Source organism: Microcebus murinus, chromosome 28 (assembly GCF_040939455.1).
Source record: "Microcebus murinus isolate Inina chromosome 28, M.murinus_Inina_mat1.0, whole genome shotgun sequence".
Classification (NCBI taxonomy): Eukaryota; Metazoa; Chordata; class Mammalia; order Primates; family Cheirogaleidae; genus Microcebus; species Microcebus murinus.
In genome coordinates this window covers 14,222,122-14,237,072 of record NC_134131.1, presented here as the reverse complement: position 1 = coordinate 14,237,072, position 14,951 = coordinate 14,222,122, and the positions used below count along the sequence as shown (strand labels likewise).

General features: G+C 57.8%; 1 protein-coding gene across 3 annotated transcripts in view; it reads left to right on the top strand.

The window, feature by feature from the left end:
* Positions 1-14,951, top strand: part of SRGAP3 (SLIT-ROBO Rho GTPase activating protein 3) — a 123,197-nt gene that overhangs the window by 65,595 nt on the left and 42,651 nt on the right. For 2 of the 3 annotated variants that reach the window (XM_075998496.1, XM_075998495.1), the window contains exons 8-11: positions 2,752-2,853; positions 3,866-4,063; positions 6,105-6,189; positions 9,896-9,923. In XM_075998496.1, the coding sequence (XP_075854611.1) occupies positions 2,752-2,853; positions 3,866-4,063; positions 6,105-6,189; positions 9,896-9,923 (413 nt within the window). Of the gene's footprint in view, positions 1-2,751; positions 2,854-3,145; positions 3,233-3,865; positions 4,064-6,104; positions 6,190-9,895; positions 9,924-14,951 lie in introns of all 3 variants that reach the window. The other variant, XM_075998494.1, reaches the window with a different exon arrangement.

The following is a 14,951-nucleotide window of genomic DNA, read 5'->3' as shown; positions in this document are numbered from 1 at the left end:
GGCTGGGACCTGCCCCACAAAAGGCGCTGCCTTCTCCGAATACCACGAGCTCTCCAGGAGCCAGACCAGTGAGTTCCCTTCCGTGGGACTGCCGAGCCGATCCTGCTCTATTCTGGAGAAAAAAAACAAGCGGCGAGAAGGCACCTGCCACTCACTGGCCCCAATACCGCACGACTGCCATGTTTCCCTGAAAATAAGACCCACCCATAAAACAGGCCCTAGCAGGATATCTAAGCACGTGCGCCATAGAAGCCCCGCCCCGAAAATCAGCCCTAGTGCCGGGCGTGGCTGCGCAGCGTCTGCACAACCCGTGCGTGTCGTCGCGGAGCGGGAAAGAACACGAGCAGCCCTTCTCCTCCGCCCCGTGACAGCTCTAGTGCTCGGCAGGAGAGATCGGGGCCGGTGGCTCTAAAGGAAACAGAGTCGCAAGACATTCAGGATGGGATTCGGGGTTTGGAGAGTGAGGGTGATGTTCCAGAAGAAGACTTCACTCTATTTGAATAAGTGTAGATTGTTGCACCATACTTTAAAAAAATAACACATCCTGGCCGGGTGCGGAGGCTCACTCCTGTAATCCTAGCACTCTGGGAGGCTGAGGCGGGTGGATTGCTCAAGGTCAGGAGTTTGAAACCAGCCTGAGCAAGAACGAGACCCCGTCTCTACCAAAAATAGAAAGAAATTAATTGACCAACTAAAAATATATATAGAAAAAATTAGCCGGGCATGGTGGCGCATGCCTGTAGTCCCAGCTACTCGGGAGGCTGAGGCAGGAGGATCGCTTGAGCCCAGGAGTTGGAGGTTGCTGTGAGCGAGGCTGACACCACAGCACTCACTCTAGCCCGGGCAACAAAGCGAGACTCTGTCTCATAAAAAAAACCACATCCATTGAAAATAAGCCCTAGGGTGTCTTCTTGAGGAAAAGTGAATATAAGAGCCTGTCTGATTTGGGAGACGCGGTGGGCGCCATGCTGACAGAGCGCTGTGCAGTCCCCTGAGCCGGCCTCCTCCCAGCGCTGACCAGGCCCGGCCCTGCTTGGCCTCGAGAGCAGCCGAGGAGGGCCAGGCGTGTCCAGGGTGGTGTCGCCGGCGGCTCCCTGAGCTGTTGTGTCCTTCCTCCCTCTGGGAGCCCGGGGCACCTGGACCACCCTGTGCCAGACGCAGGCAGCCTCTGAGTCCCCTCAGGGCTCAGCTGGGCCATGAGTGGCACCCGGTCGGGGCGGGGCGGGGCGAGCACCTGAGAAGCTGGCATTTGCTGGGCTCCCAGGTCTGAAAATGCTGGCCTCCTTGTTGCCCCAGGCAACCGTGAAGTCTGGTTGCCTGCTCAGGGCCTGGCACCACTGGCACTGCCAACAGAGTCCTGCTGTCCCTTCTGGTCCCAGCTGTGTCATTGTAGGGGTGAGGCCCGGAGCAGTGAGGGTCCGAGATGGACGGGTGGAGGCAGAGGCGGATCTCTCCGGCCTCCTGCCATCTCCAGCCCCCATGGGGCCTCGGAGCGTCCTGCTGACCCTCCCTCCCATCCACTTCTCTCTCTCTCTCTCTCTCTCTCTCTCTCTCTCTCTCTCTCTCTCTCTCTCTCTCTTTTGAGATTGTCCAGGCTAGAGTGAGTGCCGTGGCGTCAGCCTCCCTCACAGCAACCTCCGACTGCTGGACTCAAGCGATCCTCCCGCCTCAGCCTCCCGAGTAGCTGGGACTACAGGCATGCGCCACCATGCTCAGCTAATTTTTTCTATATATTTTTAGTTGGCCGATTAATTTCTTTCTATTTTCAGTAGAGACGGGGTCTTGCTCCTGCTCAGGCTGGTCTCGAACTCCTGACCTCGAGCGATCCTCCCACCTCGGCCTCCCCAGAGTGCTGGGATGACAGGCGTGAGCCACCGCGCCCGGCCCCAAAGGCTTCTCTTATTGGCTGGTTGCTCTCCTGCCACAACTTCCTGCCTTGAGATTGACCAGTCGGGTTGGCTTCATGGGATCCCGTGAAAGCTGTCTGTGAGCCCTCGGGTGCTGCCCGGATGCAGAAGATCCCAGCTGAGAGTCTGAGCCCCGCAAGGGCAAGAGGCCGGGCTTCGTGGAGCAGGGTGATCCTGGTTCCCGTTGGGTACTGGGTTGCCATGGCCACGTGTGAGCTGTGTGACCTTGGGCAGGTAGCTTAACCACTCTGAGCCCATTTCTGAGCTGCAGAAAGGGATATCAGGTTCTAAAATATTTCTTCTGCAACCCAGTGCAGTACCAGGTACACGGAGGTGGCCATCTAGCAATTGCTGGCCCACCATGGAACACTCAAAACAAAAACAAAAACAAAAACAAAAACAAAAAAAAAATGGGTCACATAGCCCGAAAAAGAAAACTCCTAGGAAAGGCCGGGCGTGGTGGCTCACACCTGTAATCCCAGTACTCTGGGAGGCCGAGGTGGGAGGATTGCTCGAGGTCAGGAGTCCAAGAACAGCCTGAGCAAGAGCGAGACCCCGTGTCTACTAAAAATAAAAAGAAATGAATTGGCCAACTGAAAATAAATAGAAAAATGAGCCGGGCATGGTGGCGCATGCCTGTGGTCCCAGCTACTCGGGAGGCTGAGGCAGGAGGATCGCTTGAGCCCAGGAGTTGGAGGTTGCTGTGAGCGAGGCTGACGCCAGGCGCTCACTCTAGCCTGGGCAACAGAGTGAGACTCTGTCTCAAAACAAAGAAAGAAGGGCTGTCGGTGCCAGCCCCTGCCCGGCGCGGAGAGGGGCCTGACGGGCGGGTGTCGTCCTGCAGGTGTGCCAGGTGAGCGCCCAGCAGCCGGTGCAGACGGAGCTGCTCGTGCGGCACCAGCAGCTGCAGTCCCGACTGGCCACGCTCAAGATCGAGAACGAGGAGGTGAGTGGGCCGGCGTGCCGAGGAGGACGCCGGGCGCCGGACGCCTGCAGGGCGCGGTGGAGGACCCTACCGCCCGGCACTGAAATCGGAAACCAGGGCGGGAGAAAGAGCGACGCAGACGCCCGCCGCCGGGCTGGGGAGGCTGTGCCTGGGCTCGGCTCCCAGCCCGAGCTTCCCCTCAGGCTCCGCTAGAGAGTCACATTCGTTCATTCACAGCTCGCTCGACACGCATTCATTCAAATTATTCAAGCATTATTTATTCAAATTATTCAAATAATTCCTACTTATTCAGGTGTTTGCAGAGCATATGTTATATGCCAGACGTTCTAGACGGAGAGTAGCGGTGAGGGTGCAGCGCACGGCACCTCTCTCGAGGACGGTGGGTCTGCTGGGAGAAGACAGATACGGCGGGCGCGGGGCTCACCCTGTCTTCCCAGCACTCTGGGAGGCCGAGGCGGGAGGATCGCTCAAGGTCAGGAGTTCAAGACCAGCCTGAGCAAGAGCGAGACCCCGCCTCTACTATAAATAGAAAGACATTAATTGGTGAAGTAAAAATATATAGAGAAATAATGAGCCCGGCGCGGTGGCTCACACCTGCAGTCCCAGCTACTTGGGAGGCCGAGGTGGGCGGATTGCTCAAGGTCAGGAGTTCAAAACCAGCCTGAGCAAGAGCGAGACCCCGCCTCTACTATAAATAGAAAGAGATTAATCGGCCACCTAAAAATATATAGAAAAAAATCAGCCGGGCATGGTGGCGCATGCCTGTAGTCCCAGCTACTCGGGAGGCTGAGGCAGGAGGATTGCTTGAGCCAGGAGATTGAGGTTGCTGTGAGCGAGGCTGATGCCACGGCACTCACTCTAGCCTGGACGACAGAGTGAGACTCTGCCTCAAAAAAAACCAAAACAAACCAGAAGACTTTATGTGGGAGGCGAGGCGACAGTTGGGGCCGGGACTCGGTGGGCCGAGGGCCGAGTGGGGATGTGGGATCTCCGTGGCGCAATGTCCCCCCAGGTCAGGAAGACCCTGGACGCCACCATGCAGACCCTGCAGGACATGCTGACGGTGGAGGACTTCGATGTGTCCGACGCCTTCCAGCACAGCCGGTCCACGGAGTCCGTGAAGTCAGCCGCGTCCGAGACCTACATGAGCAAGGTCAAGGTCGCCAAGAGGAGAGCCAACCAGCAGGAGACGGAAGTGTTTTACTTTACGGTGAGTGGCCCCAGGGCGCCGAGCCCGCGGCCGCTGAGAGGCAGAGAGCAGGCTGCCAGCGGGTGGTCTTGCCGCTGGTCTTGGGTGACAGTCACTGACAATTTTCCTGCTGTAGAGAAACACCACAGAGAGAGAGTCTCAACTTAGTTGGGTGAGAGGAAAGTGCTAACAGCAGCCGGGCGTGCAGCCCAGAGAACAACCTTGAAGTTGCGAGTGTGGATTATGGTGTCGATCGTCTTAAATTGGGGTGTGGGTTTTGGATGGAAACCATGCCCTCAGCAATCTAAGAACATGCTCTTTTCTCATTGTTTTTTTCTTCTTTTTTGAGACAGAGTCTCACTCTGTTGCCCGGGCTAGACTGCCGTGGCATCAGCCTCGCTCACAGCAACATCCAACTCCTGGGCTCAAGCGATCCTCCTGCCTCAGCCTCCTGTAGCTGGGACTATGGGCATGCACCACCATGCCCGGCTAATTTTTTCTTTCTATATATTTTTAATTGGCCAATTAATTTCTATTTTTAGTACAGACGGGGTCTCGCTCTTGCTCAGGCTGGTTTCGAACTCCTGACCTCGAGTGATCCTCCCGCCTCGGCCTCCCAGAGAGCGAGGATTAGAGGCGTGAGCCACTGTGCCCGGCCTATGCAACTGCTCTTGAGTTGGCAGCCCTTCAAATACAGCCCCATGTGAGTTACCTTCCATTCTGCCAGGAGCAGGGAGAGACAAAGAGAAGGGGAATTGGGACTTTAGTTCAACATGTGTCTATTAGAAATAGGATATTAGTTTTGTAAGGGACTTTAAATCTTCCATCTGACGCTGGATTCGATCAGAGGTCATGAGGCTCTGCTTGGTTGCCCTAGGATTAACAGCTCCCTCCTTCCCCAAACAGCCCTTTTGTCTAGGTTGCAGCTGCCTTTGGGTGCGATAATGTTTTCCTTTATCTTTGTTAATCTTCAAAAATCTACCTCTGATCTCCATCCTGTTCTCGGGGCCACCCAGAGCAAGGCTGATTCCACATGGCCGTCTTTCCCATGCTTGCAGGGCACGGGGCTTTAGTTTCTCCGGGCTAACTGTGACCCACTCAACCTGCCTCGTGAGCTTTCATTTCGAGTAGCCTCAGCTACCTAGCAGCCCCTTCTGTGTGTGGATGGCTCTTCACCGCGAGATCCCAGCGCTGGTCCGGCAGCACAGAAGGGGGCGGTGTTCACACCTGTACACCAGCTACCATGTGCCTGTTCATGTGTTGCACAGTCATATTCTTTTATTTATTTATTTATTTATTTATTTATTTATTTATTTATTTATTTATTTTTGAGACAGAGCCTCACTCTGTTGCCTAGGCTAGCGTGCCATGGCATCAGCCTAGAGCACAGCAACCTCCAACTCCTGGGCTCAAGCGATCCTCCTGCCTCAGCCTCCCCAGTAGCTGGGACTACAGGCATGCGCCACCATGCCCGGCTTATTTTTTCTATATATATTAGTTGGCCAATTAATTTCTTTCTATGTTTAGTAGAGACGGGGTCTCGCTCTTACTCAGGCTGGTGTCAAACTCGTGACCTCGAGCGATCCTCCTGCCTCGGCCTCCCAAGTGCTGGATGACAGGCGTGAGCCACCTCGCCCGGCCGAGTCCGGGTTATTTTAATAGCACGGCTTCTCAGGGGCCGCATGGCTCTTCCTCCCTCAGAGCGGAGGGGGTGGCAGAAAGACTGTTCCGGGCTTGTCTCCGGCGGGTCCGATGGAGCTGTCCGGCCTCAGCTGCCCGGCCTCAGCTGCCCAGCCTCTGAGACAGCTCCTTTTGCATTGCTCTCGGCAACACGGCTGGGCTTTGACGGCCAAGGAAGCCCCTTGCGTCTGGTCCCAGTGGCCCCTCACAGCTCTCATCCTCCCGGGCTTTCGGGGTGTCCCCGAACCTTGACCCCCAAGGTCTGGAGCCCTCAAGGGCTTGGCCGCCTCGGGGCAGGGCTGAGGTCTGCGCAGAGGAGGAGACCAGAGATGCCAGTCCCTGGCCCCGCCACCTGTGACTCCCTGTGCCTCCTGTCTTGCAGAAATTTAAAGAGTACGTGAACGGCAGCAACCTCATCACCAAGCTTCAGGCCAAGCACGACCTGCTCAAGCAGACCCTGGGCGAAGGTGAGTCCGGGGACGGAGGCCGGCCCGGGGCCGGGCGCCCTGCTGGGGTTTTCTTGTGGCACCTTTAGTCGTCGGGCTGTGTGAGCTTGAGACCCTGCAGAATGAATCGTGGTCCTGGACCCCTCCTCTCCCGCCCCCCTACTGGGACCGAGCCGGCCAGGACAATCCTGTTGGGACAGACAGCGAGGGGTGGGGGTCCCCGTGTGGCTGCAGAAAAGCGGAGGGCAGCCGCCAGCCTTAGCCTGGTGGGGTGAGCCCGGCAGAGTGGTGGGGCGGGAAATGGCGTCTGGGCGGTTGTGCAGCAGACGCTGCTCGCTGGGAACAATCCTGCAGTGCCCGGCCGGGCTTCCAGGCCCAGAGAGGGAGACCCGCATGTGTGAGGAGGCACTGGGTCTCACGGGCTTTGGGACCCGGCTTCAAACCACCCGTCTGGCGGCCGTTGGAATAAAGTCCCAGCCACTCCCATGGCACATGAGGTCCTAAGTCACGTCACCTGTCCTCTGCCTGAGTTCCTGACCTCACCTACCGCGTCTCCCCCAAAATCAGACAGGGTCTCGTATTTATTTTTCCTCAAGAACACACCCTAGCGCTTATTTAAGTACTGTGCAACCATCTCCATTGATTCAAATACAGTGAGGTCGTCTTCTTCTGGAACATCATCCTCACTCTCCACACCCCGAGTCCCATCCTGAATGTCTTGCGACTCTGTTTCCTTTAGAGCCACCGGCCCCGATCTCTCCTGCCGAGCACTAGAGCTGTCACGGGCGGATGAGAAGGGCTGCTCGTGTTCTTTCCCGCTCCGCGACGACACGCACGGGTTGTGCAGACGCTGCGCAGCCACGCCCGTCACTAGGGCTGATTTTCGGGGTGGGGCTTCTAGGGCGCACGTGCTCAGACATCCTGCTAGGGCTTGTTTTATGGGTAGGGCCTTATTTTCCGGGAAACATGGTACCAGTCACCCCTCCCTACCTGTGCTCCAGCCGTGCTGAACAAATTTCTGCCCTTTAGACCTCACCAAGCTAATTCCTGCCCCAGGGCCTTTGTGTGCATGGCCACGACCCAAATCGGGGTACAGAGCATTTCATTCGCCCTCAGAAACTCCGGTGTGCTCACCCCCCAAACAACCACGGATCTGGTTTCTATCACCACGGATTCGTTTTCTGTGCTCTGGCTGGTAAGGGCTGGGCAGCTTCGGGGCGGGGGATGGGTGCTGGAAATAAATGTTCTATGTCCCGATTTCGGTGGTGGTTATACACGTGGGGGTGCCCATTTGTCAAATCTCATTGATGGGCCAGCGTGATGGCTCACGCCTGTCATCCTAGCACTCTGGGAGGCTGAGGCAGGCCGATTGCTTGAGGTCAGGAGTTCGAAACCAGCCTGAGGAAGAGCGATACCCCGTCTCTACCATAAATAGAAAGAAATTAATTGGCCAAACTAATATATATATATATATATATATATATAGAAAAAATGAGCCAGGCATGGTGGCGCATGCCTGTAGTCCCAGCTACTCGGGAGGCTGAGGCAGGAGGATCGCTTGAGCCCAGGGGTTTGAGGTTGCTGTGAGCTAGGCTGACGCCACGGCACTCTAGCCTGGGCAACAGAGTGGGACTCTGTCTCAAAATAAAATAAAATAAAATAAAATAAAAACATAAAAAAATAAAAGAGACAGTTTCAGCTTTGTGAGATGTGGGCGAGATGGTGCGGAGCCCGCACAGGCTCCACGCCTCGCCCTCTGGTCTCCCGGCTCCCTTTGTGCGGTGATGTGTCGCCTCTGGGGAGCGCGCAGACGCCCTCGCTGCCCGGAATAACAGGGGCCTGCATGGCTGAGAACATGGAGGATGACACAGGGACGCGTCTCTAGTCGCCTTGTGTGTCCCTGCAGGACAGACATCCATGGCGGCGCTTAGGGGCATTGGACAAAAGAGGAGAGTCTGCACCAACCTCATCGGCAGAGCTCTGGCCCGCCGGGAGGGGGAGTGGGAGGACTCCGCAGGGAGCTCGGAGTGCTAGCTGGTCCGTTCTGCGCGTCCGCTGATGAGTCCCCTCTAGCTGGGCATTTCCATGCTTCTGTTCAGCAGAATTCTCTTTTAAAAGTAGGGTAGGGCCACACCTGCACCATGGCCTTTTTATGTCATCTGAGAGCTATTTTGTACGAGGAGGGGCGACCTGGAGATTTTGAAAACAGGTGAGAAATATGGGGCTGATGGAATATTTTAGTGGAAGAGATACAGCCCCCCCTTTTTTTTTATGCAACGAAGTGTGTCTGGCGCCTTAGTTTCCCTCAAGTACAGTAGTCCCTGCCTTACTCGTGGTTTCGCTTTCGGCAGCTTCAGTCACCTGTAGTCAACCGCAGTCTGAAAGTATAAGATAGAAAATTCCAGAAACAACTAAATTGCATGCCACACCGAGGAGCGTGTTGAAATCTGCGTCTCGTTCCACCCTTGCCAGGACCTGACTCCTCCTTCCTTTGTCCAGACCAGGCATCCTCAAACTACGGGGCCACATGTGGCCCACCGAGGACGTTCATCCGGCCCACCGGGTGTCTTTGCCGCGGCTGCCTGTCCTGCTTAGCAGCCCACGCGTCCCGGGCCCGCAGTGCGCATGTGTGGAATGTGCGCCGCGCTCTCCAGCGGTCGGAGGGACAGTGAGCTGGCCCCTGTTTAGAAAGTGTGAGGACCCCTGGGCCAGAGGATCCACGCTGTCTGTGCTCCCCGCAGATCTGTCGCTTAGAAGCCATCCTGGTTATCAGTTTGAAAAAACAGAGTACATACAGGATTCGGCGTACCGTATTTCCTGGAAAATAGGGTCTTATATTTATTTTTCCTCCAGAAGATACCCTAGGGCTCATTCTCAGGGGATGTGTCATTTTTTTTAAGTACAGTACAACAACCTACAATGATTCAAATAGAGTGAAATCGTCTTCTTCTGGAACATCATCCTCACTCTCCAGACCCCGAGTCCCATCCTGAATGTCTTGCGACTCTGTTTCCTTTAGAGCCACCGGCCCCGATCTCTCCTGCCGAGCACTAGAGCTGTCACGGGCGGAGGAGAAGGGCTGCTCGTGTTCTTTCCCGCTCCGCGACGACACGCACGGGTTGTGCAGACGCTGCGCAGCCACGCCCGTCACTAGGGCTGATTTTCGGGGTGGGGCTTCTATGGCGCACGTGCTCAGACATCCTGCTGGGGCTTGCTTTATGGGGAGGTCTCGTTTCAGGGAAACACGGTAGCTCGCACCCTTCAGTGCCAGGCACATGACAGGGCTCCCTGCGTCTTGGTCGACAGGAACCAGTGCAGGAGTTCTTGAAGTTTTTGGCAGGCACAGGAGGGCTGGTTGTCAAAGCTCAGATTCCCATGTTCTTATCTCAGAGGTCTGACTTGGGAGAGCCGAGACCGCTCTGCGGTTTTCACCTGAGCCCCAGACGTTCCTGACGGCAGGCGGTCAGCAGGCTGTCCCTAGAGGATCACGGAACACGTGTGTGTGAGTGACGCGTGCGAACATCATAGCCCTTACACAGAGCAGGCTTTTAATAAAGGATTAATAAAATGCGGTTGTTTTCAACACACAGTACCTTAGGCATCATGTGATGTTCACATTTCGTAAATAATTAAGACCAGGCGTGTTTTATTTTTTTTGGAAAAAGATGAGTATTTTCTGGCTAAAAAAAAAAAGCAATTAAATACCCATGTATCCTTTCCTTTCCAGGGGAGAGAGCGGAATTCGGCACCACCAGGTGAGAGCGGGACCATCTTGTTTCTTCCACCTGCAGGCTGAGATCCGGGTGGGATGGGGTGCGGTGGGGTGCGGTGGGAGGTGCAGACACTGCGGAGAGCCGGGCCGGCTGCCCCCCGGTGTCCTGGGGGCAGGTGCAGCAGCTGCTCTGTACCTGCGGTGTTAGAAGGCGAGGCCACGCCCCCCACACCTGGCGAGGGGGAGGGGCGCTTTCCCTGCTGCTGGGAGGGGTGTGGGGGGGCGTCTTCCCTTTGCGCCATGCATGGGGTGGGATGGGGAATAATCCATTGCGCAGTGGCTGGGCGCAGCCAGTAGAGGCCAGAGGCCGCGAGGGGGCTGCTGAACCCTTTCCCTGCCTGCTGCTACCTGGCTGCTGCGAGGATGGCCCCGTGGAGGCCACCCGGGGTCCCCAGCTCCGAGGCTTTGGGTCTGGCTGGCCTGGCGGGCAGCTGGGCGCACCCATGCGCGCAGGCACACAAGCGCGCACAGAGCGCCCCCACACCCCCAGCGCCGCATGCACACCTTGCTGGGACCTCACCTGCGCTTGGGCTGGGCGGCCGGAGATGGTCACGGGCAACTTGAGCTTCCTCTCCAGCTTGGTCACCATGTGCCAGAGTAGAGCCAGTGAGCACCTCCCACTCTGCAGGTGGTAGCCCAGGGCTGACTGTCCTCCCCCCTCCAGGGTTCAGACCCCCCAGGGCTGACTGTCCCCCCCCAGAGGGTTCAGACCCCCCAGGGCTGACTGTCCTCCTCCCCCCCAGAGGGTTCAGACCCCCCAGGGCTGACTGTCCTTCCCCCAGAGGGTTCAGACCCCCCAGGGCTGACTGTCCCCCCCCAGAGGGTTCAGACCCCCCAGGGCTGACTGTCCTCCCCCCAGAGGGTTCAGACCCCCCAGGGCTGACTGTCCTCCCCGCCAGAGGATTCAGACCCCCCAGGGCTGACTGTCCCCCCCCAGAGGGTTCAGACCCCCCAGGGCTGACTGTCCTCCCCCCAGAGGGTTCAGACCCCCCAGGGCTGACTGTCCTCCCCCCAGAGGGTTCAGACCCCCCAGGGCTGACTGTCCTCCCCCCAGAGGGTTCAGACCCCCCAGGGCTGACTGTCCTCCCCCCTAGAGGGTTCAGATCCCCCAGGGCTGACTGTCCTCCCCCCAGAGGGTTCAGACCCCCCAGGGCTGACTGTCCTCCCCCCAGAGGGTTCAGACCCCCCAGGGCTGACTGTCCTCCCCCCCAGAGGGTTCAGACCCCACAGGGCTGACTGTCCTCCCCCCAGAGGGTTCAGACCCCCCAGGGCTGACTGTCCCCCCCCAGAGGGTTCAGACCCCCCAGGGCTGACTGTCCTCCCCCCAGAGGGTTCAGACCCCCCAGGGCTGACTGTCCTCCCCGCCAGAGGATTCAGACCCCCCAGGGCTGACTGTCCCCCCCCAGAGGGTTCAGACCCCCCAGGGCTGACTGTCCTCCCCCCAGAGGGTTCAGACCCCCCAGGGCTGACTGTCCTCCCCCCAGAGGGTTCAGACCCCCCAGGGCTGACTGTCCTCCCCCCTAGAGGGTTCAGATCCCCCAGGGCTGACTGTCCTCCCCCCAGAGGGTTCAGACCCCCCAGGGCTGACTGTCCTCCCCCCAGAGGGTTCAGACCCCCCAGGGCTGACTGTCCTCCCCCCCAGAGGGTTCAGACCCCACAGGGCTGACTGTCCTCCCCCCAGAGGGTTCAGACCCCCCAGGGCTGACTGTCCTCCCCCCCAGAGGGTTCAGACCCCCCAGGGCTGACTGTCTCCCCCCAGAGGGTTCAGACCCCCCAGGGCTGACTGTCCCCCCCCAGAGGGTTCAGACCCCCAGGGCTGACTGTCCTCCCCCCCAGAGGGTTCAGACCCCCCAGGGCTGACTGTCCTCCCCCCCAGAGGGTTCAGACCCCCCAGGGCTGACTGTCCCCCCCCAGAGGGTTCAGACCCCCCAGGGCTGACTGTCCTCCCCCCCAGAGGGTTCAGACCCCCCAGGGCTGACTGTCCCCCCCCAGAGGGTTCAGACCCCCCAGGGCTGACTGTCTCCCCCCCAGAGGGTTCAGACCCCCCAGGGCTGACTGTCTCCCCCCAGAGGATTCAGACCCCCCAGGGCTGACTGTCTCCCCCCCAGAGGGTTCAGACCCCCCAGGGCTGACTGTCCCCCCCCAGAGGGTTCAGACTCTCTGGCAGTGGTGTTACCATCCAGATTGTCCCACACAGCCCAGTCCCTCCCGTGTTCCAATCCACAGCCTGCACCTGCCCCTCCTGGGTCGCTGAGAGCTGCTTCAGGCCTCCCTTTCTGTGCCAGGTGACCTGAGTGCTAGCTCTCCCCTCCCGCAAAGCGGTCCCTTCCTGGTGGTGGCCCGGATTCCTGGAGAGCTGTCTCTTTGGCAGGAGCAAGGAGGAACCCTCAGCTGTGTCCTGCTCCCTGGGGAGGCAGCAGGAGGGCCGAGGCTTGCAAAGCGCTGCAGTGGTTTCCAGTGTCCCCAAGGCCCGGGGCGGGAAGCGCAGGGCTCTCCAGAGCTGCAGCCTGTGCAGCTGCTCCTCTGGGCCTCGCAGTCTGGGGGCATCAGGGAGGAATAATCCCGCCAGGCGAGGCCCCTCGGGCCACCTGGGGTGGCAGATGTGCAGGGTCGCTTTCCAAGAACCTTTCAGAAACAAACCCATTATATTGTTCTTCCTCTGGCGAGAAGGTGTCGCTGTAGCCCCGACACAGCAGAAGATGTATTTCACACCAGATTCTGCCACCGCGTCTCCCCCAAATAAGACGGGTCTTGTATGTATTTTTCCTCAAGAAGACACCCCAGGGCTTATTTGCAGGGCATGTGTTATTTTTTTTAAGTACGGTACAACCATCTACGTTTATTCAAATAGAGTGAAGTCGTCTTCTTCTGGAACATCATCCTCACTCTCCAAACCCCGAATCCCATCCTGAATGTCTTGCGACTCTGTTTCCTTTAGAGCCACCGGCCCCGATCTCTCCTGTCAGCACTAGAGCTGTCACGGGTGGAGGAGAAGGGCTGCTCGTGTTCTTTCCCGCGCTGCGACGACACGCACGGGTTGTGCAGACGCTGCGCAGCCACGCCCGTCACTAGGGCTGATTTTCGGGGTGGGGCTCTATTGCGAACATGCTCAGACATCCTGCCAGGGCTTATTTCATGGGTAGGGCTTATTTTCGGGGAAACACGGTAATAGTGAAATAGCTGGGGGACGCATGGAGCTGCCCTCCCTCCCTCCCTCCTTCCCAATTCCTAGAGTTCATGTGGAGGAGATTGTCCCAGCAGATTGCAAGAGAGAAGATCCTGCCATCAAACCCTCCTGCAGGGGAGAGTTGAGGGTTCTGTTGTTTTGTGTTTTTAAATAAAGCACTCTAGGGTGTTCTGTTTCACACCCGCTTTGACCTGGGGCCTGGGAAATCCAGGCAAAGTTCACCAGACCTCCCACTCAGGTACCCTGGCTGTTTGCAGCTGCCCTGCACGGAACCGCAGACCTCCCCTGGCTGCACTCTGGCCCCTGGAGAAGGCCAAAGACAACTCTGTTAGTAAGCTAAAAAAAAATCTCCCTTTAGCTCCAAAATAATTATTGAACATGTGGAACTGGCTGCCAATTTGGGAGTGGTTTCAAACTTGATCTGAAAGGCCCCAGTGAAATGACTCTGTGCTGTGGCTCTTTCTGTGCCCTCTGTGGCCCCGCCCGTGGTGCTCAGTGTCGTTTTGGGTGGTCATTTGAGCAGGCCCCCTCAGCCAAGTTGCTGTCGACCTCGTATATATACACGGGCCAGTTTTGCACATGGGCTGCCGCATGGCGTATTTTTCTCACACTTAAGAAACTTACATTAGGCCGGGCGCGGTGGCTCACACCTGTCATCCTAGCTCTCTGGGAGGCCGAGGCGGGCGGATGGCTCAAGGTCAGGAGCTCAAGACCAGCCTGAGCAAGATGGAGGAGACTCCCGTCTCTACTAAAAATAGAAAGAAATTCATTGGGCAACTAAAAATATATATAGAAAAAAAAATGAACTGGGCATGGTGGCACATGCCTGTAGTCCCAGCTACTCGGGAGGCTGAGGCAGGAGGATTGCTTGAGCCCAGGAGTCTGAGGTTGCTGTGAGCTAGGCCGACGCCACAGCACTCCAGCCTGGGCAACAGAGTGAGACTGTGTCTCAAAAAAAAAAAAAAAAAGCAAAAGAAACTTACGTTAGAACAGCCCCCATTCCTAGTAACCCTGTTATTTAGGGTGGCCAGACGTGATGGCGCAGTTGAAAAGTGTATTGTCAAGGGCAACGCAAGATGCACATGTAAGGTTCGATCACCGGGATTCAAATGACAGTGTGGCTTCCCTTACCCAGGTGGAGGTGGCCCATGGCCTGAATTGGGGGGGCCCTTGAGGTCTGGTCCAAATAGGTGTGTGTGCCGCACACCCACACACGGGCTCTGAGAGCCCGACCACCACCGTGCTTCCGGATTTTGGACACTGACCATTTTGTATGTTGGCCTCCACGTCCGTTGGGCTGTCCAGTGAAATTCTCAGTCCCATCCTTTTAGTCACAGGATAATTTTTGAGGCTAATTCTCGTGGTTGCCAACGTTCATTAATTTTCATCTTGGTGGAAAGGCAGAAAAGGGACATTGGTCTCTGGTTTCTCTTTCTTCCTCTCTGTGGCTTTTTCTCTGTTCCCGTTTTCCCTGCCCCTCCCTGCCCCCTCCCTCCCTCCCTCTCTTTCCTTCCTTTTCCCTCTTCTAACGGGCAGCAGACGAGATGACAGGCCCAGGCTGTCCCACTCCCCTTGGCTGAGCCGCCCCCCAGCCCCCCACTATGCGCCCGCCCAGCACTCCAGTGAGTCCCGCTGTGGCCGTGCAGGGCTGGGGCAGCCGGGCTCCCCGTCAGAGGCCGCGGCCGTGCAGGGCTGGGGCAGCCGGGCTCCCCGTCGGAGGCCGCGGCCGTGCAGGGCTGGGGCAGCCGGGCTCCCCGTCGGAGGCCGCGGCCGTGCAGGACTGGGGCCGCCGGGCTCCCCGTCGGAGGCCGCGGCCGTGCAGGG